The sequence below is a fragment of the Hypomesus transpacificus genome, chromosome 12 (genome assembly GCF_021917145.1).
Source record: "Hypomesus transpacificus isolate Combined female chromosome 12, fHypTra1, whole genome shotgun sequence".
Taxonomy (NCBI): Eukaryota; Metazoa; Chordata; class Actinopteri; order Osmeriformes; family Osmeridae; genus Hypomesus; species Hypomesus transpacificus.
In genome coordinates this window covers 9955736-9983701 of record NC_061071.1, presented here as the reverse complement: position 1 = coordinate 9983701, position 27966 = coordinate 9955736, and the positions used below count along the sequence as shown (strand labels likewise).

The window sequence follows — 27966 nt, the reverse complement described above, 5'->3', positions numbered from 1 at the left end:
GAGGATTGAAAGAAGAATAAAGATGAAAGGATGATGGAGAGGACAGAAACTTTGAGCAGAGGGGAAGTGTTAGAATAGAGGGTGCTGGGATGGACCTGCTCTGAACCTCAGAATCACCACCACCCTCTCTCCCTTTACACCCCTCTCTCCCTCTCCATCCCTCTCTCCCTCTCCATCCCTCTCTCCCTCTACACCCCTCTCTCCCTCTCCATCCCTCTCTCCCTCTCCATCCCTCTCTCCCTCTACACCCCTCTCTTCCTCTACACCCCTCTCTCCCTTTACACCCCTCTCTTTCTTTACCTGTCACTCTGCCTCTCTCAATCCCTCCCTCCTCCTTCCCCATCCCTATCTGTCATTCTCGTCCTCCGCATTTTCTCTTTCTCTCTCCCTCTCTGAGAGGGAAGGGGGGGCGACAGGGATATTCCCCTTGGGGTGTGCGGATGTTGATTGGAATGTCAGCACAGTTGCAAAACAAACATTGTCCTCATTGAATAAGCATTGATCCTTTGAGGTATTGCATCTGGAAAGGACTTGAAAGATGAGCTTCGCTATTAAAGGTATTATTTCATTTTAAATGTTTTATGGGAGTATTCTGAAGAGGGCCGAGACGCGTGTATTGGTAAAATGGCCAATTTGGACTTTTGCAATAATCATCCTCTCTGCTTAAGTGTTTTGCTTTTCTGAAATATCAATGTGAATGAGGCTCGAGATCTTCTAAATGTCAGCCTCTCCGGCAGAACGGCCTGATTTGGACGAGGGCTTTCCTCTTTCTGGCTCTTGTTCTTTTGTTTTCTCATCTCACTCCCCGATCCTCTCTTTCTCTCCGTCTCTCTCTCTCCCACCTTCTCTCTCCTTCCTTCATCCTCTCTCTTTCTCCAGCTCTCTCTCTCTCCTACCTTCTCTCCTTCTCTTTCCCTCATCCTTACTCCCCCCCCCCCCCCCCCCAGTCCACCGGTGCAGAGGCTAACACCAGAGGACTCTGGAGAATGGTCGTGGATAAAACGGTTTGCTTATTGCATTGTGTCGCTCCATAAACTCACCACATGACTTAATGAGCGAAGCGTGAGGGTTGGTCATCTCAGTAATGAGGTGCATTGTGGGAATGACTGGAGAGAGGCCACACCTGACTGGGGAGAAGCTGCTACACAGTACTGGGAGTGGAGGCTTCTGGCCGGGGATTGGAAAGGCAGGCGAGCACTACGCATGCCTGTCCCTGATGAGCACACACATGTTCACCCTCTTACTCTCTCCCCCTCTTTCTCACTTTCTGACACACACACACAGTGCACAAACACACACACACACACAGTGCACACACACACACACAGTGCACAAACACACACACACACACAGTGCACAAACACACATACACAGTGCACAAACACACACACACACACACAGTGCACAAACACACACACACACACAGTGCACACACACACACACAGTGCACAAACACACACACACAGTGCACAAACACACATACACAAAAGCAAAGTTTCTCTCTTCCTCTCCCTCCTACTCTCTCATGAATACAGACATAGTAGGCACACACACACACACACACACACACACACAAACCCCGGCCCCCCTCTCTCCCCCTCTTTCTCATACACACACACACACACACACACACACACACTGTGTGGTCAGGGACTGCTGAGCATCAAAAGCCTCCCTTTTTTGTTTTTCGTCTGTTATTATTTAGACTTAATTGTCCGGTTCAAAATAGACTCCCTCTTTCTGTTAAGTGAAGGATTTAAAACATTCTCTCTTTGTTATTACTGCCTGGGTGTCAAATAAAACAAAAATGAGTCCACATTTAAACACGGCCTTTTCAATTTGCTCTTGTAAGTTTCTCTGGATAACTATGCCTGCTAATTGCTAAAACTCTAAATGTCACTCTCCTCTTTGAAATGCAGCTCAAGTCTTCAACAACAGCTTAATTCATCCAAGGCTGAAAACCACAAGTGGCTAATTCAGCAGCTAAACACGAATAAGGAAAAATCCCGTTTTAAAACGTCTCTAGATTCACACCATACAGGAGCTGTTAGTAAAGACAGTAGGTCACAGACCAACCGTTGTCGCTCGCACACGTAAACAGGCGTGTGCACGTTCGCTGTGTCCTCCGCAGGTCTACCTGGTGTGGCAGGTGTGTCCCTGGGCCGCTGCTTCAGAGACGACTGTGGAGCAGCTTGGTGGCATCGCTGTGACTAAGAGAGGCTTAGGAGAGGACGGGAGAGATAAGCAAGAGGAGAGGCAGGGAGAGCACACAATCGCATTAGGGGCTGTTTGTATTCTTTTTTTACAGGCTGGGCCAGAGGTTGGGATTTAAATGTGTCCCTGTGGTGTCCAAGAGTGTCTGTGTCTGTCTGTGTGTGTGTGTGTGTCTGTGTGTCTGTGTGTGTGTGTCTTCTCAGTGTAGGCACCCTAACCTATGTATTCAACCATATGTGTAGATGAACAGAGAACATGGCAATGAAGAGATTCTCTCTCCCCTCCCCTCCTCCCCCTCCAAGTGGCCGTGTAACAACCTCTAATCCCCCTGGTCTTGTGGCTGGCAGTGTGTGGTAGGGGCTGGAAGTATCCTGGAAGCATGCTGCATTGCAGTCACTGAGACGTATACATGCTTTCAGGTCCTCCGCTTCATACTCATGTGGTGAAGCTACAGTGGTACGGCGTCTGACGCAGGAGGAACATCGTGGCTTCTTCCCTGATGGCAGTACCTGTCACACTGTTTTGTTTTCAGTCCACCCGCCCCCCCATCCCCCTTCTGTAGATGTGGTTAGTACATCTGTTTCCCTGGTTTGTAGATGTGCAGGGCCCTCTAATGGTCTGGAGAGGTACTGCGACTCGACAGCTTGCTAGTCACTGCATCTCTCCTCAGCCAGCTCTGTCAGAGACGTCACGGAGCGCTCCAGGAATATTAGCCAGACTTTCTGTGTCCCTTCTGGTTGAATTACATCATCAAGGTGTTATCTTGTGTGCAAAAATGAGCAAAGCATAGATGGCCTAAGAAAATTGACATTTAAAATGCATGTTTATCATTTTTATTCGATGGTTTTGTCGCTTCATTCTTGTTTTAACGAGGAAGTTGTCACGACAGGGGGTAATCTTCTACCTCGTACACATCTGTGAGCAACACTAATGAACGATGCGGAATCACCTGTTTGCCTTCTTGAACGTGCTGCAGTGGCCTTTCTTGTCCTTGAATTGCTGGCTTAACAGGACTGCCGACAGTCAGGCTTTGATGATGTCAAAGTGTAATCGCTTCAGAACAGTCCACCCCAACTAGGAAGAGTGTGTGTGTGTGTGTGGAACATAAACCAAAGAGTTAAAAAGAGGAGGGATAAGGCAAAACATCTATAATCCAGGCTATATACTTCCTGTACTCCAGAGAGGAGAGAGAGGGAGAGATGGAGAGAGAGAAGAAGCGTGAGGGAGGTCTCCAAATGGCCTCATCTCTCCTCGACACATAAGATATGCGTTCAGAATGAGCCGAGCGGAGAGACCCGCGTGCGGGAGTCGGGGAAAAGACCCTCCTGAGGCGTGTCAGCTTAGCCCCTCAGCCCGATGACAGTGTCAGTCTGCCAGCGGCCCCAGGGAGCCTATCTGCTCATCACACCTCCTGATGCCTCTCACTGCCTGCTGCATACCGCCAGCTCTTCAGGGCTGAACCCCCCTCACCACCACCGCCAGCCCCCCCCCCCCCGTCACAGTCCTCGTTCTGGAAGGAGGGGGATGGGGGTTGAGCTGGGTCGTTCTGTGGTTAACCAGGTTTAGCTTTGTGGGGGTAGGGGGGGTTGAGGGGAGGAGGGGGGGGGGGGGGGGGGGGAGGAAGGGGGGGGGGGGTAGGGAAGCGGGAGGTCACCTGGGAGACGAAGAACGAGGTACGACGTGTTGCGCTGTTTCAGCGCCCGGCCGCGCCTCATTTCCTGTCTCCTTCTCCCTCCACAGGAAGTCCAGTCAACCTGACGTGCCGGGCGTTCTTCGGCTACAGCGGCGACGCCAGCCCGCTCATCTACTGGATGAAGGGAGAGAAGTTCATCGAGGATCTGGACGAGGAGAGGGTCCAGGAGAGCGAGATCAAGTAAGAGATCACTGCTCATACACAATCAGGGTTTCCTTCGGCACTTTGCAGTTAAGGCGGCTGCCTAAGCAACACATGCCTGCCACCTTAACTACGTTGTCATATTTTTTTTATAGCGATATCCGCTGTGTTACTCTGTCCTGTTTTCTCCCTTTCATTCCAAACCGTAACCAACGCCAGTCTGCCTTCTCTGCAGAACGCTTTTTTATTTTTTCATCTGCGGGAAACCCTGCAATCTGTTTCTGAACAGTGTCATGTTTGAGGATAATGTAGACCTTCAGGTTAAACATGATAATGCATTCATTTAGTAGATGTTTTTATTCAAAGCAAAGGGTGGTATTTGAAGACGTTAAAAAAAGTTTTTGAGTCTAAAATCATTTGGCCTTCAGCTGTCAATAATTGTTTAATCATCGAAAGAAAGAAAGTTAATCATCATAACCATTGTAATTATAACAAAAACACATTCATATTTATTTTAGTGTTTGTGTCCAAATCCACAACAGTAAAATTGTAAAAAATAATAATAATTGGGAGTCCACAGATCCAATATGATTCCAGCCGTGAGTAAGACGTGTTTCCAACACATATGGAGGGCAGCACAGCACAGTGGCCGTCAGTTGACAACCATTCAAGCCCAGTTAGCAGCGACACCTCTGCAGGCCCTCATCGTCGCAGGGATACATGCAGCTTTGCATTCAGCAGCCAGGCTATTTCCTCCATAATATCCATAAATGTTTAATACCGTTTTTAAATAATTCAGTTTATCATACATTCTTTATCATCGCACAGATTGTGTGTGGGTGTGTGTGTGTGTTTGTGCATAACAGAACACAGTCATGTTTCATAAAGCGATTCATAGCTCAGCTTACTTGCTTTGTGTGTTTTATGTTCTGAGGTTGACCTGGAAGAGCAGGGCACTGACTACAGGGGAACTCTGGGAGTTTTGGAGCCCTGATTCGTGGGCGTATAAAGACACTTGTTGCCTTAGTCCTGGACACATACACACACAAAGACACACACATACGCACATTCCCAGGCACTGTATAGGCTCATGGTCATGGATTGCGTTGTCTTGACAAAATGCTAGCTAATGAAAAGGTTAAATTCGACACGGGTGGCCCAGTCAATGACATGACATTTGAAGGAGCTCCAGACATCCTCTGTTAGCTGGTACACCAGGCTGAACCTCCTCACTGCTGGGGGAGGACATGGACCCAATTAGACCAAGGAGGAAGCCATGACAGGGGGTGGAGAGGAGGAGGAGGAGGAGCGGGAGGAGGAGGGGGAGGAGGAGGAGGGGGAGGAGGAGGGGGAGGCTAGCAGAGTGAAGAGATGAAGAGGAGAGCGAGATGGAGGGAGGAAGGGAGGGAGGGAGGGAGGGAGGGAGGGAGGGAGGGAGGGGAAAAGAGACAGACTGAGAGATAAGATAGGTGTGTTTGTGTGTGGGGTTGGGGCAGGGGGGTTGGGGGGGGCAGGGAAATAGAGGGGGAGATTGGAAAATGCAGAGAGGAACTCAGGGTTTTCCACAGATCAATATGCCAGCCCACCCTAAGGTCTGGTGATCTCCCAAAGGTCAAAGGATGGGCGGGGGGGGGGGGGGGGGGGGGGGGGTGCGGGTGTGCGTGCGTGTGGGTTTTCTCTCATGAGAAGCCTCAGCGACCATTGAACTTTGGAAAACCAAAGTTGTACCACATGGGGAGTAGACTTAGACGATTTCTGGATGATTCTCTTCACTTTGGTGGGGGAGGGCTGGGAGGGCGGGGGAGGGCTGGGGGGGCGGGGGAGGGCTGGGGGGGCGGGGGTCATTCCTTGTGTTCAAAACCGTTTGTGAGAGTAGCCCTGCCTCTCATGATGATGGGACTCCTTCACTCTGTCCAGACTGAGAGCTCAGAGGATGGAGCATGCACTGCCTTCATTAGGAGGGGTGCCTCTGGGCCTGTCAATCAAGGGTCCCCAAAGACTATTGGGGGTTTGTTGCACTTGATTGTCGTCAGTCGTCCAATCACGTGCCTGCATGTGTCAGCTCGGAATCGACTTATGGTTTGACGCACATGCTATTCCGTGAGGACCTCTCCTGTGTTTCTCTCACTACATATCTCAAACACGTGTGTGTGTGTGTGTGTGTGTGTGTGTGTGTGTGTGTGTGTGTGTGTGTGGCTGATCTCTGCAGAGCCATGTGTGTGAAACATCAAGGGGGTCTGGTCTTTTTCATCTTGTTCCAAGAACCCTCTGCCTGTTCTGTCCCCATCTCTCACACGCACACTGTCAGGCTTCATGCACGCATGCTCTGAATCTCACACTCGTTCTTTATACACATACACTCACACACACACACACACTCACACACACACACACACACACTCACACACACACACACACAAAGACAGAGCTTTGACTGAAAACTATCTCTCCCTCTTTATCTCATCTTAGTTTTTCCTCCACACACTCACTCTCTCTCACACAAACACATCAGCCTAAACATACTGAGCAAGCTGTGCATCCAAACTCTCAAACTCAATATTTGTCTTCCTCACACACACACACACACACACACACACACACACACACGCTCAAAGCCTTGACAGGGCCACTACAGATCCCTGCTCCCTAATGACGCATAGAGACACTTAAAGCACACAGAGACAGATCTGACCCGTGATGATTCCCCCCTGTCTCTCACTCCCATTAAGAACATGTAAGGCTGGGACACGCCTGGCTGGATGGGCCCTTTAAAAAGCCATCAGTGGAGATCCATCCTTCAGCCTCACGGCCCTGTGTCTGCCTGGCCGACCAGACTGTGGAGAGGGATGGGGGGGGGGTCTGAAAGCTCCGGGGTCCAGGACAAGGAAGGCACTTCCATTTGTCACACAGACGTGTACCTATGCACGCCGCTTACCGCCTGGCCTGTTTGCCATGGCAACGAGCGAGACGGCAAACTTAAATCATATTGTTAGTGTCTTGCGAGCCTTATAGGGTTGTAGTCAGTGCAGCAGACGAACCAACCAATCACAGCGGATCTATACGAGCTGAAGGTCGCATGGCGGCAGAGGGGTCTAATTCTTCCCGGTTATCCGACGTAATCTGACAAAGACGAAGAGAGGTTGAACTCGCTTTTGAAATGTGGAGAAGGTTGGTAATCCGCCAGACTTGACCCCTTCATTGAATGTAACGCACCCCCCTCACCCCTCCAGTACTGTGCTGTACCTCTGCAAGTCCACAGAGGTGTTTGGGAGGGGAGGGGGGCAGGGGCACACTGGAACTTCCACACCTTCCCCACCCTGCTGCTACACAAGCACAACTCTGCTTTCAACACTGGGGGGGTCACATGGTCGTAGCATAACCCAGAATGGAGGTCTACTTACGTGAACAAAAGAGATTATCATTTTTTCCATTTGCTGTTTTTCTTTCTTCGTACTCCTCCATCTAGACAGGGATGAAATCCTTCTGCCACACATCGAGTACACCGCTGCCACTGGAAAGACTTTCTCCCGCTAATTGTTTTGCCCGTTATCTGTCGATCAGTCCCTGTCCTCCCGTTTCTTGCACAGCCTGCCCTGTTAAACAGCCCCCTCCAGTTTGCAACCACATCTAGCTGCTTGGCGTGTACTCAAACCAAACCAAACCCAGCCTTCTCTGAGCGTGTGATTGGTGGTTTAGGCCAGGGTGGTTGTGTGGCTTGGCTGCTTGTCCAGTCTGATCCAGCCATAGGCAGAAATCCCCGGGGGGACAAGGGGGACACGACCCCCCCAATAAATCACTTTAAACATAAGGACATTTCAATAATATTAATAATATACATTTAACACATTTCAATGTAGGCTATGTGTTACAGCAGTAATTTTGGTGTGTCCCTCAGGAATTGCTCTTGAGAAAATGTCATATAATTGTCCCTCCCAAAATGGGATATCAGATTTTGGCCGCTGGATCCAGCTGTGTGTTGTCTCGGGCTGCAGGACTATCCGGGAGCACTTGGGGGAGCAGGAGGTGTCCGTGTCGCTGACGGTGGAGGCGGTGGAGGACGGAGACTTGGGGAACTACTCCTGCTACGTGGAGAACGGGAACGGCAGACGGCAGGCCAACATCCAGCTGATCAAGCGAGGTAGGACACACACACACAGAGAGGTTACAGGACACACACACAGAGAGGTTACAGGACACACACACACACACACACAGGTTACACACACACACACAGAGGTTACAGGATACACACACACATTTAGTCGTTTAACAGACGCTCTTATCCAGAGCGACTTACAGTAAGTACAGGGACATTCCCCCAAGGCAAGTAGGGTGAAGTGCCTTGCCCAAGGACACAGCCGGGAATCGAACCAACAACCTTCTGATTAATAGTCCGACTCCCTAACCGCTCAGCCATCTGATCCCCACACACACACACACACACACACACACACAGAGGTTACAGATTACACACACACACACACAAAGAGGTTACACATACACATACACACACACAGGTTACACACACACACACACACAGGTTACCCACACATTCACATGTCAGTGACAACAGTTATCTGGCGAGATCTTACACTCAATCATCAATCGTTAAGTGCCTTCGACTCATGTATTCATCCCGTCTCCTTTGTCAACGTTTTTATTCAAAAGATCCTAATGAGTGATTCCCTGTAAGGACATGCACACATTCATCCCCCTTTCAAAGGAAAATGAAAAGAATATCGAGAGCACGGTAATGTGTGTGTTGACACGCTGTAGGTGTGTTGACACGCTGTAGGTGTGTTGACACGCTGTAGGTGTGTTGACACGCTGTAGGGCGCAGGCATGCGTCACAGGGTGGGGCTGTTTATCTACCTCTGCATCGAACTACATCCTTGATGAGGAAGGTTCAAAGATGCACTGGAGGACATGTTTCACTGGAGGACATGGTCCACTGGAGGACATGTTTCACTGGAGGACATGGTCCACTGGAGGACATGGTCCACTGGAGGACATGGTCCACTGGAGGACATGGTCCCTTGGAGGACATGGTCCACTGGAGGACATGGTCCACTGGAGGACATGGTCCCTTGGAGGACATGGTCCACTGGAGGACATGGTCCACTGGAGGACATGGTCCACTGGAGGACATGTTCCACTGAAGGACATGGTCCACTGGAGGACATGTTCCACTGGAGGACATGTTCCACTGGAGGACATGGTCCACTGGAGGACATGTTCCACTGGAGGACATGGTCCCCTGGAGGACATGTTCCACTGAAGGACATGGTCCACTGGAGGACATGGTCCACTGGAGGACATGGTCCACTGGAGGACATGGTCCAGGATTTCAGAAATACATTCCAGGCCAAGTCACTGAGGGGATACACACATACAAGATTCAGGGATTGGACCCTTTTCCAAAGATAGCCATTGTTGACTTTTGGACCCCGCCCCCACCACCCTCCCTTCCCCACGATCCCATCCATGTCCTGCTAATCTTGAGGGATTTGATCCCAGAGGAAAGAAAGTGTTTCTTAGGTGCGGCTACTGTTAGGAGTAGCTAAGCTAGACTAGAGTCAGGAGCTGATCTCTCCTTCGTCTCTGATCAGAGAGCTCTCTCTCTCTCTAGAGCCTTCTCCTCTTTCATCACCTCCTGGGTCTGGACCATTTACCCATGTTTTTCATTATTTATTAAATCACGTATTTCTTCTTTTCTTCTTTCTTAAGGACTTTTCTCACTATTCTCTCTCTGCTACTGATCACTTCCAGAGTGCTTTAGAAAGGCTGTGTGTCAGTGTGTGTGTGTGTGTGTGTGTGCGTGTGTGTGTGTGTGTGTGTGTGTTTAGTATTTTTGGTGGTTATATAAGCGTTGATGTTCTTTCCGTGTCCCAAAAGTTGTCTGCTGTGAATATATTTACATAGTAAGATTTTACCTCTTTTAAGCTCGCTGCAATTGAGTTGGCTTTGATGGCTGGCCTCTTCAATTTCAGTTGGGATATTAAAGGATTTATACCGAGCAGAGTATCTTCAAATAAACCACAGAAGATTAGGCTGGCTCTCTCGGTATTGAATCAACTCCAAAAATCTATTTTTCCCCACTTTTTCGGCCGAGAAGTCCACCGTTGTTTTTGAAGACTTCTAATGACTGTGATTTCAAACGTCGGTCACATCACTGCAAATTGTCGTCAGTGGGCCTAGTCTCTCGGGGAGGAGGGAGGCGGAGAAAGAAATGCGTTAGTTCCCTCAGAAAATTGAGCATGTAATTCTAGATGAATTGGATGTTTTTTTTATTTATTTTTATTTTGTACACCGATGTCATTAAACGCGATTGCACTCACACAGCGAGGCTGCCTCAAACGCGCGTGCGCACACCTCGTGCACCGGAGAGGAGGAGGGCGAGGCAGTCAAGCGGAGGTGCGATACAAAGTAGAGGCTAATAAGATCGCGATGCGTCTATGGTGGAACAAACAAACCGAGCACCTCCTAGTCTGTGCTCAATTAGCTCTTCCCACTTAGCACTACATGTCCATAAAAACTCCAGTCTCCTCAGCTCTTTGAAAATATGTAAAGTTTATTTAAATTTAGGTCGCTCTGTTCTGCTCTGTTCCGCTCTTCTTCTTTTTTTTTTACCGTTGATCACATGCAGTCTCCAGTGACAACCAAAGAGTCAAATAGCCTCCCCTAACTGCTGCAGAGAGACCGCACCAACGAGACGCTGAAACAGCCGCTAATTAGAGGATGCGCCCTGAATTCAAGAACAAGGCATCTTTGAAGATGCTTTCAGAAGTCCTACCTGTTACATTTTTCACTTAATTTGTGTGTGAACACATCTTTTCGATTATCCCTGGCTAGTCCATGTTGATTTATCTGTAGTTTCTCTCGCGAGTTGGACCTTGAGCCATCTGAGCTGTTTAAACAGCTCTGGGATTGTGCGCGCGTCTGCGTGATTTTCATGAATTGTTCAAGCACCACAGAGGCTGAAAATGAAGCCAACCACGTTATTTCCCTCCGGTTTGATTATCTCTATTTATTGCGAGGTAGAACCGACAGGAATGCGGTCTGAGGAGGCGTTGCGGCTCGTCTTTTTATGTTCCTTCCAAGGCGGCACCAGCGGCATCATGGCCACCTGCACCTTTGAAAGCGCTTTTGATAATTGTTTTGATTATTACATCGTCGGGCACAGCGTCTTTCTCTAATAAGTTATTAATGGTGCATTGGCAGACTTGTGAGGTGGTACCTGCAGTGAAGGCTTTCACTTATCAAACGCTGGCCTCGCGCTGCGTTGTCTCTACAAGGGAACGATCATTTACTCGGTTTGAGGCGGTAAATTGTGGCAACGGATGCATGAAATGTGACCGAAAATTACAGAGAGCCGTGAAGCACAAGGAAAAAGAATCAAGGATGTCGACAGGCCTTGGCTTTAATGGAACTTGTTTTTTCCTGTTTGTGCTGTGTGTGTGTGTCTGTGTGTGTGTGTGTGTGTGTGTGTAAGGCCTTGAGTCACAGTTACTGGAGAGGCTGTCTTATTTCTCCTTGTAATTCAGAGGGTTATAAAGAGGTTTGTTTGTGTTCTTCTTAAAAAATGTTCCCAGTTGGACGCCTGCTGTTCAATCTTAGTTGGAGATGGCAACATGGCAGGCTACTTCCACCCCAGGCTCGACCAGCGACGACACGCTGTAATAGACACACACAGATGAGGAAGGCCGGAAAGCACCGTTAAAGCTCCATGTTAACGATGACGAGCGAGGCTGCCCCACCATCCGTTGTCGGTAGACTACAGGCCCAGAAGAGAAGGGGAAAGATGGAGAGAAATAGGAGGAGAGATGGAGGAAAGGTGCGAGATAGATGATGGGGGGGGGGAGATCCGGTAGATGGAGGGGACAAGATGAAAGAGCTTGTGGACGAGGGAGGGAGGGAGGCAGGGAGGGAGGGAGAGAGGGAGAGAGGGAGAGAGAGAGGGGCTGAATAAGAAGGGAGAGATGATGTATTGCCAGATGTCTCGTAGCTCTGTCAAATCTATCGCCATGTAAGTGAGGAGCAGTCCCCCAGCAGTCAGGAGATAATTTGTCTTAATCTCTCCATGTGTAGCAGGGGGGCTGGGGGGGGGGGGGGGGTGGTGGAGGCTGGAGGGGGGCGGGCAGGCAGAGAAGGATGAACCTCCATCTAATCTGAGATGCATGAGACAACCGCTCTGATAGGCAGAGAGGGGGCATCTGAGAGGGGGGGAGAGCGGGGATAACTGGTAGGAGCGATGTTTCAGGAGGGGGGGGGGAGCAGGGGGGGGGGGGTGTAGCAGCGAAGGTCGTATCTGGACAGGCGTGATGAAGCTAGAGCTGGCCATGCTCATTGGGTTCTGAAGACATCGTCTTTTATCAGCCGGGCTGTCCGTTTGACGGGCGACGGCGGGAGACGTGACGAGTGTTCAGTGTGTCCTGGTGATGGATGAGCCGTACGGCGGGTCCAGCCCAGCGCACGCTCCTCATTAGTCAGCCAATGAGGTCTGACCACCAGGGGTTTGAGGGCCACATCTGACAGGATGGTGGACCCTCAGGAGGAAGTTGTGTAGCTTTGGGGTGGCTACTACTACAGCAGGCTACTGAGGTCACAGGGCACGACCTGGACGACTGTGGAACGACTGTTCCGTGTCTTTCTCAACGAAGGCGTCCAGCAGAGACACCATGGAGCAGGGACGCCACTCTGTGTCTGGGAGCCGGCTAGCATTGCTTCCACTTCTGGTTTGCAAAGAGAGATGAGGAATAATGACTGTCTCTATTCTGTTTCCTTCCTTCTTCCCCTCCCCTCCCCCCCTCTCTCTGTCCCCCCCCTCCCTCTCTCCCCCCTCTTCCACCCCTCTCAGCAGAGCTCATGTACACGGTGGAGCTGGCAGGGGGGCTGGGGGCCATCTTGTTCCTGCTGCTGTGCCTGGTCACCCTGTACAAGTGCTACAAGATTGAGCTCATGCTGTTCTACAGGAGCCACTTCGGCAGCGAGGACCTGGACGGAGGTGAGACAGTGAAGCTGTGCTGGCGTGACTCTTAGTGTATATACAGCATCTATACATCTACACCATATACTACAACACCGCATCTGTATATGCTACCAGATCGTGAGATTTTTCTACATGCTAACATGATGGTAACATGCCCATCACAAACTGTGCTGTATGTAACAAGCTTGAAGTGACATGGATCCTATATTAGTAACAGGTTGGTAAATTTCCTCTCATTCAGTACACCATTTGGTATATGTAACAGTGAGGTAACATGCTTCATTTTTGGTAACCGTAATACAAAATGGGATTGGAGTCAGTATATCTATCTATGGTATACGTAACAGCTTCACATGTATATTGCATGTTCATATAGCTCTTCTGATTTATGCAAGGTTGTGATCATCCAGTTAGAATTGATGCATGAATTATTACTGGACACAAGATCAGGAGATCAGCACCAAGGATTGTAATCTTCCTGGGTTAAAGCGGTTTGCATCGAATAAGCTTGAATCACAATTCTAGACACCGGCCATGACTGCTGCAATCCCAAGTTTAACAGCGGTAGAAATGGAATGTGCGTGGAGGAGTTAAAGCATGGCGGGTGAGCGTGCATGCATCAACCAGGACCAAGGTTTCATTTGATTTCCCTTAATGAGTCTCTCAAATGCTGCGTCTGGAATGAATTCAGGGGAAGGAGATTACTTTGAGTGGTTTGAATGAGGGTGGCTGGGTGGAGAGGGGATGATTAGAGCAGAAAGGTAACCTCTCCTCCTCTCCGCCTTCGGACAGGCAACCCTTTTCAGCCAACGCCTCCACCCTTCCCATCTCTCTCTGTCTCTCTCTCTTCTCCTTTTACAGTCCTCGGTTTACCTTGATGATACCTTGATGGTTGATACATCGGACATTTCAATGAAAGCCATTACCCAGGGCTGCGTGGGACTTGAGTCTGGAAAGCAGGGCTTTACAATAATAGATGGCTTCGAGGCTGATGAAACGTGTGTGCACCCAGGAGACTGAGCCCTGAACTTAATGCCTAACAGCATTGTCTCGTTTAATTTTGCCACCTGAGTGAATGTAGGGAGAAAGAAACAGATTTTCAATTTGCTCTCGCTGTAAAGGGATCAGTTTCAATAAAGCCCAGACCCATAGCCCCTGCCTTCTTAAAGACCACGGGTACTTTTCCAGACGGTCAAGCGATCACACTGCTCTTCAAACGCACACGGCCAGCGGTACACACACACACACAGTGGGCACAGGTTTTATAGATCTTAAAATTACGTATTTCTTCTGACGCTGTATGACTGATTCTGGTTGTGTATGAAAGTAACAGTAAATAGTCAGAATGTGCCTGCACTGTACTGTTTTTCTACTGTACTCTCTCTCCCTCTCTCTTTATCTCTCCCTCTCTCCTCCTCTCTCTCCCTCTCTCTCTCCCTCTCTCCTCCTCTCGCTCTCTCCTCTCTCTCTGTTAAACACACACACAGGCAGACAGAGTCATATTTGCCTTTAGTTCTTCCAAGACACAATACATTCTCCTCTTCTTCTTCAGTCAACTAAAGAAGAACGCCTCACTCAACACTGGATCCATCGCCATGTCTTTGGAATAAAAATGTTAAGATTTGGTTTGAGTGTGTCTCAGACGTATAGACCAGAAGTAATTGCATCTCCAACAAACTTAGAATGACCATAATAATGCCTGCATCTGGAACATCGAGCCAACATTTCCATCCATCTTCTATTCTTTTCCTCCGGTTCCTAATGTACTTTTAACTGACGTTTTTTCTGATGCTTCCCTGAAGCTTTCCCACCAAGCTGAATAACTCTCCTCCTAGAGAGTTCGACAGGTCACCCGTCTCTCTCCTCCTAGAGAGTTCGACAGGTCACCCGTCTCTCCGTGGGCATGCTGAGCATATGCATCCGGGCCGCGCACCACGCATCAGTCATAGCTGCCCCTTCTGAGGAGTCAGAGTGGGCTGGAGGAGGGTTGGAGGGGCAGGGAGAGAGAGGAAGGGGGAGAGAGAGAAGGAGGGAGAGAGAGCGAGAGAGGGGCAGAGGCAGAGGAAGGGAGAGCTGGTGTGGATGCAGGCTGGTGGTTTCTGCATCCTCCTCTCTTCTCATTACGCCTCACTAGACCCTGGAGAAGAAGTTGGGGGACTTCAGGAGATAGATTATTCCACCCTCAGTTCTAACCTCTTACCTGCTCTCTCTCGCACTCTCTCACTATCTCTCTCTCTCTCATTCCTCCACCCCACGAGTCAGTGAGTCATTCCTACTGAAATAGATTCCAATCTGCCCACATGTGGATTACTTAAAGTGCAGGGTTCTGTAGTTGAGAGAGAGAGGTTGAGAGAGAGAGAGAGAGAGGTTGAGAGAGAGAGAGAGAGAGAGAGAGAGAGAGAGAGAGACAGAGAGAAAAGGCTGCATTCCGTGCTTTTGAACGTAAACGTCGTCATGTCATGGTGTGTGGCAGAGGGTCAGACCTCTGTCTGGTGTTGCTGTAGCCAGGACCCACCCAGGTCCTCTCCAGCAGGACACAAGGCTGGGCTTGTCTGTGGTTCCTCTCCAGCAGGACACTCAAGGCTGGGCTTGTCTGTGGTTCCTCTCCAGCAGGACACAAGGCTGGGCTTGTCTGTGGTTCCTCTCCAGCAGGACTCAAGGCTGGGCTTGTCTGTGGTTCTTGTGTGCAGAGAACAAGGACTACGATGCCTACCTGTCGTACACCAAGGTGGACCCGGACCAGTGGAGTCAGGAGACTGGAGAAGAGGAACGCTTCGCTCTTGAGTTCCTGCCCGACGTTCTGGAGAAGCACTATGGGTATAAACTCTTCATTCCAGACAGGGACTTGATCCCCACAGGAAGTGAGTTCTCCTCTTATTTCCGTACTCACAGTAGAATCCTAGTTCCGTGTGTGTGTGTGTGAGTGCAGTGCCTGTGTGTATGCAGTGTGTTGTGTTTGTATCCATAACATTTTGTCATGTCATTTTTTTGTATTTTTATTTTTGTACATTGTTTGGTCCCCAAGTTGTCTGTGCGTTGTTTCTGTGTGCTGCTTGTTAGTAAAGATCTCTCATCTCACCGTGCATCTCACAGTACACAGTGATCAGGTGATATACTGAAGACCTTAGCAACATAAAACCATGACATTCCATTGATGGGAGTTGTCTGTGTGACGTTAGAGAGTTGGGACAGAGTACTCTTCTGTAGGGAGGACCGACACTTCACCCTGGTGTCAAACAGGTGTCATCTGTGCCCATGTTCAGAAGATGAGGGGCCTGTGCCAGTCAGGGTTAGCCCTCGCCTGACACAGAGGCATCGCGCCTTTCTCTGCATGGATTTTGCATGTCGTACTGATTATCGTTTCAGACGAACACAACTTCTTTATTTTTCCCTTTCATGTATCTCCTTTCCCTTCTATTCGTCTCGTTTTTTTTTCTTCTCCGTGCACTCCATCTCAAATCCTTTGCTTCCATTCATCTTCAAGAACGCCATATTTGCTCCCTGAAGCCTTTGATTGGCTCTTGGTGTGTGTATTATAAAGGGGACTGTAATATGGGACACGTGGCATAGAGGACGATACTTTTACAGACACAGTGGACGCTGTGCTCTCCCATCATAGGTTGCCTTGTTTTGATTGATTGGAAGTAGATCCAATGGAAATTCGGCTCCATTTTGGCTCCAAGGCTTAAACAGTTTCATTAAACGATGAACTGGAAAGTGAAGTGAAATGAAAAGGAGAGCACCATGTTCTCGTGGTTTGTGAACCCCCCCCCCCTCCCCTATCCCCCAGGGCGAGCAAATGTCTGTATGTTTAATAGATGAGATGAAGACATAAGCTCCTCCTTCCGTCCTGATGCCTCCAGTCCCATATTAAACTGGAATAAACTGCTTTCATCGTCATGAGAACAGCACAAGGGAGAGAGAGGATCACAGCTGATCCCAGTGCTCTCCTGTGAAGTCGAGATTCTATATTCTTTTGATGCATTCTTACTTCTTCTGAGTCTACCGATCATACTTTGAATGTTGAAATATCTATGTTTAGGTTTCACCAATGATCATTTCCAAGATGATACAAGACTTCTTAGAGGTACAATTTCCCCGGCCTTCAACATTTGTGTCAGTCACCAACACTATCACTACAGAGAAACCTGGCTCTACCTCTTTATTTGACTGTGTTTATCCCACTGGTTATTAACTTCAATTACGGCACAACAATTTGTTTAGCTTGTCATTATTCACTATGGGGGGGGAGGAGGTGGAAGGGGGGGGGGGGGAGGGGGGAGGGGGGAGGGGGGGGGAGGAGGGGGGGGAGGAGGAGGGGTGTTCGGTATCGGCTCTTAATCAGCTTCCTCCTTGCCGAGGCCCCAGGCTTACACAGCCTGAAGGCATGAAAGCGAGAGGCCATTTGAGTTGGTTCTCGTAGGAGGGATATTTGAAGAGAGAAGAGACAGAGAGGGAGAAGGGTGGCCTGGGGGGGGGGGGGGGGGGGGGGGGGGGGGGGGGGTCAGCCGGGGCAGCACACGCGTGTACTACAGTGAAAGTACACACACACACACACGGGAGGTGCTTATGCATGGATTGGAAGTCTAGTTAATTTGCTGTACCTGTGGTGGAGGAGCTAGTCTCTCTGTCTCCCCCCCTGACCTGGCTAACAGCAGGCATGGACTGCCTCTCTCCCCTTCTGACCTGGAGGACTGGTGGGAGATAGGGGAATAACAACCCTGCCACGAACAGAAAACACTGGGTGTATTTACAGACGTTCAGCACAGATAGTCGACCACGCGGAGTGGAGAGGAAACATGCCTCGCAGACTTCTTTTGTTCCCTTTCGTGGCATCCCCCCCACACACACACACACACACCACTGTAAGATCAATATTTCAGATACATCACAATTTAGAAGCAAATCACATGGGTATGAAAGATTAGACTTTTGAGATTGGTAGCAAATTAAGTGTAGATCTGTTCCTGTTCCGTAGCCCCGTCCTCCACTTAGCCAGACAGGAAGTAGCCAGACAGGAAGTAGCCTTGTCCTTCCCTTAGCCAAACAGGAAGTAGCCAGACAGGACGTAGCCTCGTCCTTCCCTTAGCCAGACAGGAAGTAGCGTGAACGTCTGTGGGGCTGGATCATTCGACACATTCAACTGATGATGTCGTGTGTCTGTTGTGTTTGTCTGTTCTTCTCTCATGGTCTGGTCTCATCTGAAGTGTTACTGTTGGTCTTGAACACATTCAGCTTGAAATCATCTGCTAAGCCCTACCCTTACCTATGTTCTCCTCTCTTCTCTCTCTCCCTCTCTCTCCTTCTGTGTCTTACCTCTCTCTCCCCCTCTCTCCCTCTGTCTTACCTGTCCATCTCTCTATCTGTGTCTTACCTCTCTCTCCCTCTTCCTTTCTCTATCTCTCCCGACCTCCCCTCTCCCTCTGTCTGTGTCTTACCTCACTCTCCCCCTCTCTCTATCTTTGTCTTACCTCTCTCTCTCTCCCTCTGTGTCTTACCTGTCCCTCTCTCTATCTGTGTCTTACCTGTCCCTCTCTCTATCTGTGTCTTACCTCTCTCTCTCTCCAGCCTACATCGAGGACGTGGCCCGCTGCGTGGACCAGAGCAAGCGCCTCATCATCGTCATGACGCCCAACTACGTGGTGCGTCGCGGCTGGAGCATCTTCGAGCTGGAGACGCGCCTGCGGAACATGCTGGTCACCGGGGAGATCAAGGTCATCCTGATCGAGTGCGCCGAACTGCGCGGCATCATGAACTACCAGGAAGTGGAGGCGCTCAAACACACCATCAAGACCCTGACCGTCATCAAGTGGCGCGGGCCCAAGTCCAACAAGCTCAGCTCCAAGTTCTGGAAGCAGCTGCAGTACGAGATGCCCTTCAAGCGTATGGAGCCCATCATCTCCCACGAGCAGGTCCTGGACGTCAGCGAGCAGGGCCCCTTCGGCGAGCTCCAGACCGTCTCTGCCATCTCCATGGCAGCCGCCACCTCAACCGCCATGGCGACGGCGCACCCAGACCTGCGCTCCACCTTCCACAACTCCTACCACACTCAGATGAGACAGAAACATTACTACCGTAGCTACGAGTACGACATCCCGGCCTCCAGCACGCTGCCCCCGCTCGCCACCCTGGGCAACCAGCACACGTACTGCAACATCCCCATGACCCTCATCAACGGGCAGCGGCCACAAGCGGTCGCCAAATCGCCTCGAGAGCAGAGCATTGAGGAGGCGCACGCCAACAACGCCATGCTGCCCCTGCTGCCCAGGGAGACCAGCATCTCCAGCGTTATCTGGTGACAAAGCCGACGCAGGGATAGGCTCAGTCTCACACAGCGGGCAGCTCACCCATGGGTAATAGCTCTGCCAGCTTAGGCAGGTGAACCGTGAGGGCACTAAACGCTGATGATGATTTTTGCACCAGGACACCACAGGACAAGTCACTTGGGTGGATGTGTGTTTTTTTTTTTGAAGGAGAACTGTTGTTTGAAAACAAGAGAACAGCGAAGAACTTGATAGGCTTGGTGAAAATGCCTGTATAAAGATTCACAGAAACACGTACGTTCACATTCACAGAAACTGGAGGTAAACAGGGTCTTGTACATATGCTTTCTATTTCTTTGTAGCATCATGTTTGTTTTGGGTTGGTTTTGTTTTTTGTTTCGATTGAAGACGTTTTTAATCATCCGATCTTTGGAGTCGGTTTTGACTTCCTGTTTTTTGTCAACTGGTTTGTTTGTACTCGAGTTTGAAAGTGATTCGCTGGTCCGTGAGGTTTATTGGCTGAACTATTGTAACTTTTATCGCGACTCGTTGACAGGTGTACTTTAACACGCTTTTTGTTTGTTGGTTTTAGTGTCGTAGTTTTTGCGGCATTAGAGGAAAAGGTGAGGGGTGGTCCAGTACGATGTCATTTGTGTCGGACCTGCGGAAAGGTCATCTGGATGGGAACGTTTTCTAGGGGCACTTCAAACACAACTAGATTATGCAAACAGGAGGTCGGAGAGGTCTAACAGGACGACCACACACACGAGGCTGGTGCTAGACTTCTCACAGTCATCCACCAAGTGTGACCACTCACAACTTAGCAATGTTTCCATTTTACCATCATTTTTCTTTTGAAACACATTTTTTGTTATAGCTTAACAGATCGATATATCACCTAAAGAAAAAAAATCTATGACGTGTATTATTTTATGAGGAGGTATATTTTTGTAACAAAAAGATATTTGCTTGGGAATACATATGTTTCACATTTCATTCCACTAATGAAAGAATAAGAGAATGAGTGTATTCTCTTCACTGTTCTGCTATGTTGTTCTATATAGAGGTACTATGTGGAATTGCATCGCCAACCGAGTATCTCACTCATGTCTTATCTGAGTCTAAAGATAAAAATATATAAATGAGTTGATGTCTTTATCCGAGTTCTAATCATTGCCAAGTGGGGTAAATGTATTTTTGTGTTTAAGAGACGTTACACACAAACAAGTGTACATTGTGACTCTTGTATGACGCCAATGATATTAATGTACTTCACTCATCAGAATAGGAATTACTGAAAATGTCATTGTAGTGCCTCACTGTTTCAAAGGATGACCCCTTTAAAGTTACTGTTTTTAAAAGGGGTTGAGTGGACAGACCCTTTTTTCAAAGAGATTTAAACAGCTATTTAAATCACTTAATATAATAATATAATCAATCATTGATACACACATGTGTGTGTATATGTGTGTATCACTCCATACGCAACAGGGGTAGTTTACATGGTATATTTCTGTCAAAAATGTCATTTAAAACCTTGCAAGTATGGTCAGTCCCAGACGCATTAAGAAAAAAAAATCCTACATCATTTTAATTTAATTTTCAAGCCAGTGAGACCAAAGCTGATGTCCTAAGAAAGAAAGAAAAAACACATTCTGTGAATTCCTGAGACAGGTTTAGAATTCACGCGGGTGCTCCTGCACCATGTGCATTACACAGGTAAGCAGACAGGAGGAGGGTGCACTCATCCACCACACTATCACCTCATTTCCTCCTGAAACTGATCCTGCTCAAAATGCTACCAACGTCTTGTGAGGAAAAGTGCGGAACTCTTTATTTTTGTTTTTTCATTCTTTGTAGTGCCACAAATTATGCAAAAACGATTAACTCTATATACAATAATAACACATTCAAGGTTTTTGTATATCCCCCTTGTCTCCCCCCCCCCCCCCACCCAAAAAAAAAAAAGGTTTTAAATGTTTTAAGGATTTACATTTCTACGAGGGTTGGTCTTTTCTCGAGTGTGTGGGTGTGGGCTGGATGATGAGGAGTCCCTGTCTGACTCACCCCAGACCCCACAGCAACAACAAAAGATAACAACAAAAAATAGTTTGATACATTTGAAAGAATGAAACAGATGTGGTGTCAATTTGAAAGATGTTCTTGTACTCTGACATTGTGTATATAGAATCAAAAAGGTAATAAGATGAAGACAATCTAGCCACATTCAAAAAAAACTGTTTGCATTTTCTGAGTGGGTGAATCTTTTTGTTTAATGAACATTTCTGACAATGATGATAATGCTATTAATGATGAGGATGATAATGACGATAATAACAATAATAATAATATATAGCACAGAATTATTCCAGGCACTTTCACTCTACTGAGACGAGATTATGGTTCTCTTCTGTTTCGGATTCATTTTTTTAATTATGTACTTGCGATGTTAATTAAAGAGATACTATTATTATTAATAATAAAAACACATTTAATAATTGTTCCTTTGTTCTCCCTCAGTTGCCTTCTGACTAGAGGTCACAGGTCATGTGATGCACCATCATGGCAGGTTTGGAGCGCCTAAAGACAGTAACCAGTGAACAATACCACACCTTTTATCCACATGTGGATACAAGTACACGCACACACACACAGACACACTTTCTACAAATGCTGTGAGTTTCCACACAACCGCTAGTATATTTGCTTTGCGATCTAGATGTATAGCCCCCCGCTCCACCTCCACCCCCCCTACAGATGTAGCAGTCTTCCATATTGGGTCCTCATTAAGCTAATTGTGCATTGGCTTGACGCCCACCACAGCATTGACGGCTGAAGCAATTTGAGTATTTGCCCTGTTGGCTTCTGGGAAATGTCTGTCCTGCTGGTCTTTAGAGGAGCGGTTACACACTGAGACCTAAGAAGAACTGCCCGCTCCTCTGAAGTTTACCTCAGAGGGCGGTACGTCAACGTAGATAATCTCCCGTTCTCACACAGTCCTATTCTACACCTCGCTTTAAATGTAAGGGCGGGTGTGTTACGATATTCAAATGGTTGAACGTTTAAAGTAGGGTGAGTTACTGTTGTGTGTTTGTCTGTATTTTATGTATGTGTACTTAATATGTTTGTGTGCACGTGTACTTTGTGTGTGCGTGCGTGCGTGGTACTGAGAGGAAGTCACGGTGGAGTGTTTTACGGCTGCTGAGTGAACAGCTGACTGGGCCCTGCCACCTTCTAGCGGAGCAACAGCGCTGGAACTATAACTCAAAGCCCCGACGTAAAACCTGTTGACAACAATCAATACAGTTTCTCGTTCTGCCCGGAGACTGGATCAGACCGCGCCCTGAGAATCCAGACTAAATCAGGTGTGTCGATGCGGCGCGAAAGGCTCGGGAAATCGCTTTTTTGTTGGCCTTTCGCCTCCGTGTACCGGCCTTGTTGCCGCTAACACCCTTGAAGGAAGAAAATCCTTGAAGAAATGATTGGTCTGGTCTTGTTTCTCTATTCTCCGTTTTTCCTTTCTCTGTCAGAAGCTGGAGATAAAAGTATCTGCCGTTTTGTGTGCGTGTGTGTGTGCGAGCGAGCGAACGTGTCTCTGTCTGTGTATACAGGGTGCCAGCTGTTTTCTTTTAAGATGAAGCGTCTCCATATGCTGATGCGTTCTTTTAGCTACTGCGCACTTCCCCTCTGAATGAAATCATCTTCACTTCATTATGGTGTCAGGACGTAATGAGCTCCCCAAACTACGGCTCGAGACAGGAAACAAGAGTTTCATCACCCATCACATTGTCATGTAAGAGCAGGTAACGAATGTGATTACAGCATTTCATTAACTCTGGCAGTAACACTGCAAGACATTGTTGGTTCACACATACACACACACACACACACACAGACGCAGGCTCTCCCTACGGACCTCGTTATGCACAGCTCTGTGTTCTGTGTCGTGTGTCATGTATCCCACCTGAGGAACCAGGGCTCATGTGTGTGTTTAAGGACTTGTGTATCTGTGTGTGTGTGTGCATGTCTGTGTGGACACTTAATTGCTGCAATGCAGACAGAGGAAAGACAAGACACTAATGCTGTTGACCCCTTTTCACCGGCACAACTGTGTCATTGATCAGTGTTTCCCCTTAAGCTTAACCTTAACCAAGCCCTCCCTACTGACACACACTAATCACAGATCCTCAATAATCAATGTGACTGCAATTGATGTCTGTGCAACGCAGCTGTTTGGTTACATTTGAGTGTTCAAACGTAGTGGACATTGAGGGCTAACATATCTAAATGCATACATATGCACTTCTCATGCACTTCTCATTTATCTACATATGTGTTAAAACAATCACAGTAACTCGGAGACTTGCACGTTTAGTAGTATGAATGCGTGTCAACATTTCACATGTGAATGTTCATGTATATCACATATGTGTATGTGAGTTTTGAGTTGTGTGAATGCGTGTGAACGTGTCATATGTGTCTGTGTTTCATACATGTTTTTTGTAAGGACAGTCTGACTGTTCTGCTTCTACGGTAACAGAGAGCAGCTAGTTTACTCACTCCAAATGAAACACTGGCATCTATTGGTGGTGAGCTGTACTGCGCCATGTTTCTGACCAAAAGCATGCTGGGAAAGGGGGGGTGGGCGATTCTGGCCTCAAACAATGACTGGTGATGATTGGCCAATGGTTTGACGCGTTTTGTCTGATCTGATCATCACAGGACACACCGTAAGAACCCCTGACAAAATGTCTGTATTTTGCCATAAAAAAATTGCTTTTTAAAAATCGTGTATCGATTTTTAATCGAATTGTGATTCCAAGTATTGATTCGAAGCGAGAGGTACCAAAAGATTCCCGCCCGTACACCGCCCCCCCAGCAGTGCCAGTGACGGCAGATGACAAGCTAGCCTCACGCTGTGGAGAGCTCACACAGCAACAGCTGTGTGTTTATTGGCACGGGGACGAATAATTAACGCATCCTTGGCAATTAAGAGTTTAATTGAGAGGAAAATCAGGGAAGAACGTTGAGAGATTAAACCGAGAAATAAAGGGGAAGGCCTACTGGGTCATCCACACGACCTTAATGTGGATAGCTCAGATATAAACGCAACATGCAAGCCTGATACTGCAAATTAGTGGAGAGAAATGTCATGTAGTAACTCTCATATTAAATTGTGACGATTCCGAAAGATATCCCTGTGTTGTGGTAAAGGTCAGAGGTGAGTTTAGCCTAGCTGTAACCCTACATGTCAACAACCTGAATAAGACTTAGCATCAGACAGTCGCTGTTTATTTCCTGAAGCTGTGTCTTGAACAGACACACTGTGAGCCACAAGCATGAGGATCTGAATCTAAGGAGGCGGATCCTGATCTGACTGTGGTATATTTAGCTGTCAGCAGAGGGAAGGGTCGCCATGGCATCTACCTAATATGATTAGCTGCACACCTTTCTTCTGTGAAGTAGGAAATAATGCTTCTGCAGACTGGTTCAAAGGGAGTATTTCCAGCACAGGAACATTAAAGACAGGGAGTGAGAGAGAGGGGGAGAAAGAGAGAGAGAGAAATAGAAAGAGTGAGAGAGGGAGAGAGAGCGAGCGAGAGTGAATGAGAGAGCGAGCGAGCGAGCGAGCGAGCGAGAGAGAGAGAGAGAGAGAGAGAGAGAGAGCTAATTACTGTTAGAAAGATCACAGCAGAATCCTCCCCCGTGCCAGGCTTCACTTGCAACCGCAACAATGCAGCAATTATTCCACTGAGGGACGCACAATGCAGTAAAGCTATCATGCCCCCCTTCCTACACAGGTACTACATGCCCCTCCTCCTACACAGGTGCTACATGAGCCCCTCCTACACAGGTGCTACATGCCCCCCCTCCTACACAGGTACAACATGAGCCTCTCCTACACAGGTACAACATGAGTCGGTGGCATAACCAGGGTTCGGATTACGGGGGGGGGGGGGGGGGCTTGACCCCCCAAAAGAGGTCAAAACAACAGGTAGGGGGGGTCGATACACATGCCCTGGAGAAGAAGTTGACCCCCCCCCCCCCGATTGTCACACTCAGGGCATAATCTGCTTGTTCAGTCAAGGAAATAGCGGAACATCCGGAGCAGCCAACAGCGATTCGAAACTTCTTTCCCGTTTGCTGGTTGATGAGTGAATCAGGTGGCCTGCAGACACCACCATAACACATTGACACTCACTAGGGAAGCACATCCAGGTTTCCCACAATCCCTTCCCTGCTTATTCCTATGGCAATGCGTAGATGGAGCGGGATGCGGGGTGACAGCAAGCTAAGTAGGGCAGAGATGGCACAAGTACAAACATCCTTCACTCAAACAGATACTCATGTTTAAAAAGACAAAGTTGAAGTACTGACTACACTTTTTCACTCAAGTGTGAGCTCTGACATACTTCAGTAAAAAGTAGTCATTACTACTACCCGTTTTAGTAAAAAGTTGTCAGAAAAATGGTGCAGTACTGATACCATGATACCAGAAGAGTACCATAGATAGTACCATCTCTGCAACAATGTAACAACAGTGTAACAACAACATTATAAACATGTAATGATACTGAAGTGTAGTAACCGTGTAATAACGGTGTAAAGTGTGAAAATTGTCGGATTAACGACGACGACTTTATGAAGTTGTGGCTTCATAAAAACAAAATGCTAACAAGCAAAACAGCACATTTTTCAATAGTGAAACTCATTTGACGTGATTGTGAGCAGTAATAAGCTCTCTTTTGACCAGCTATGTGGTTGCATGTGCTGCTATACACCGTAGAGGTCTTGATTTCACGGGTGTGTATGCCCTCTTCAGGTCAAACACAGTATTGTTCCTTCAATCATAAATTGTTTACCTTCCAATTAAAACATCTTGGAAATAATACGACATCATATGAAACAACAGTTTTAGTCCCCCAATGGCTTGCGTTTTAATTAACATAGTACAGGAAGTTGGATAAATTCGTCTCGTCCACATACAACGACGCTTAATTCACACAAACATAAAATGACAAAGCAATAAATAAGAGAAGCAACACTAGAAATACGTACTGTGAATTTGTTTATGCAAACCCTACACGCACAAGTCTTTAAGTTGAAGAAATCCCTTTTTATTTTGAACTCCAGGTTTAAACTTTAAACTGCTTATTTTTGATAATAAAACATCTCCAGCAAAAGATCGTCAATGCTAGCTTTTCCGATGACGGAACCGAAGAAAAGTCTGGCCACAATCTGTGCGTTGATGGATTGCAACATGGAGATTGCGATGTACAGTTTGGCGAACCGAACAGAGTCCCCCTGGTAAATCATTTTGACATATTCGTGAAGAGCTTTGTGTGCTTCCAGCTGTAGTGACAAGATGTATCGTTGACTCTGCAGTTCGGCGATATCTATGGAGGAAAGAGACATCTTTAAAATCAGTCATCAACCAAATATTTCAATATTTTTCCCACTTTAGTAATGCGTTTAAATGTTTTAAGTACTAGTTTTACATTCGCCATTACCCCCCATCATCCTCCTTTGTATTAAGAAGAGTGGTTACGTTTGACCGGAATGGTTTACGTATTTTTATTACACATTCGTAGGAGTTCCAATTTAACTAGACAGACATTTTTGGGCTAAAAGACAAACCTGGATTGAAGAGAATAACGCCTTTCAAGTACGCATATTCTTTGGTGCTGATGTTGAGTCCCCAACATTTACTCAAAAACATTTTTATTCCTTGGACATCTACGAGAGAAACGCCTTGGCCATTGTGGCCAGTTGAAATTTCCTGTTTGTTCTGACAGTTGGTTAAAATCTTCTGCAGCATGCTGGGTTCAGACGTCTCCACGGTTTCGAAATCGAGCGCGTCTTGCGCCATACCCAAAACCAGCAAGGGTGCCCAGCTGTTGCGCACAAGCTGAAGTTGGTCCTTCGCTGGTAGTTGCCGAAAACAAGGTACATTTTTTACAAATCTCAGCGTCTTAAAAAGCACCGCGGAAGTAGCTTTAGATGTTACCAGTGGAGCACGCAGTACCGCTGTTTTATTAGATCCGCACGAACAAGCTCGCTCCGGCGGGATGTCGAACCTTTGGCGCCCTAGCGAACGCTGTGTCGGCTGGTCGTCTGTTCTCAAAATGCTGTAAAGGATGCTTTTCTGTCCCCTCGCGCCACTGCACTGGCAGCTGGCAGAGCAAGCCATGCCGACGTCTCCAGATGAAGGCAATCAACACAACGAAGACGGTTTGGCTTTTTTGTTTAATTCCTCAAACAACTTCTGTAGCGCATGTAATATATGGAGGACGACTGCTATCCATTTATGGACAATCGCATGCACTCGAGCGCCTAGAGGGAGCTAGATGCCTTAAAATGGTGTAAGAGGCCAGGTGTGTGATTGGCTTAGAAACTTTAGTTGTATGTTACAGGGCCGTTATCATAATATATCCCCCCCCCCAATATTCAAATCTGGTCAAAATATCCCTCCCCAATATATTGATAATATAAATAAATGTGCTAGGACAGGCAACCACGCACGCTGTCCGAAAAAATAAATAAATAAATTCATCCCATGTATAAATTAATAATAAAAAGGTTTTCAGGGGGAGGAAACCTCAGACTCCCCAGCAGATTTCGTCCCCCCCAATGTTGACTCCATGGCTACGGCCTTGGGATGTTAT

General features: G+C 47.7%; 2 protein-coding genes across 2 annotated transcripts in view; one reads left to right on the top strand and one right to left on the bottom strand.

The window, feature by feature from the left end:
- The window catches only part of il1rapl1b (interleukin 1 receptor accessory protein-like 1b), a 116680-nt gene extending 94939 nt beyond the window's left edge, over positions 1-21741 (top strand). The window contains exons 8-13 of the mRNA XM_047031585.1: positions 3955-4087; positions 8041-8186; positions 12906-13052; positions 15728-15898; positions 17080-17124; positions 18606-21741. Coding sequence (XP_046887541.1) covers positions 3955-4087; positions 8041-8186; positions 12906-13052; positions 15728-15898; positions 17080-17124; positions 18606-19336 — 1373 coding nt within the window. The 3' untranslated portion in view covers positions 19337-21741. The remainder of the gene's footprint in view (positions 1-3954; positions 4088-8040; positions 8187-12905; positions 13053-15727; positions 15899-17079; positions 17125-18605) is intronic.
- A 4358-nt stretch (positions 21742-26099) lies between these two features.
- Positions 26100-27598, bottom strand: nr0b1 (nuclear receptor subfamily 0, group B, member 1). Its single transcript, XM_047031203.1, has 2 exons — positions 26939-27598; positions 26100-26697 (listed from the first exon to the last, which is right to left on the bottom strand). Exons 1-2 carry the CDS (start codon positions 27489-27491, stop codon positions 26453-26455), a joined length of 798 nt encoding a protein of 265 aa, XP_046887159.1. The 5' UTR covers positions 27492-27598; the 3' UTR covers positions 26100-26452.
- Between the last annotated feature and the right edge of the window lie 368 nt (positions 27599-27966).

What these genes read in the sequence shown, in the direction of transcription:
- nr0b1 (XM_047031203.1), bottom strand. Translation starts at nt 27,491, where the DNA reads ATGGCTTGCTCTGCCAGCTGCCAGTGCAGTGGCGCGAGGGGACAGAAA. An exon ending in CGTTATTCTCTTCAATCCAG is followed by an intron (nt 26,698 to 26,938) that starts GTTTGTCTTTTA and finishes TTTCCTCCATAG; the next exon opens with ATATCGCCGAACTGCAGAGT.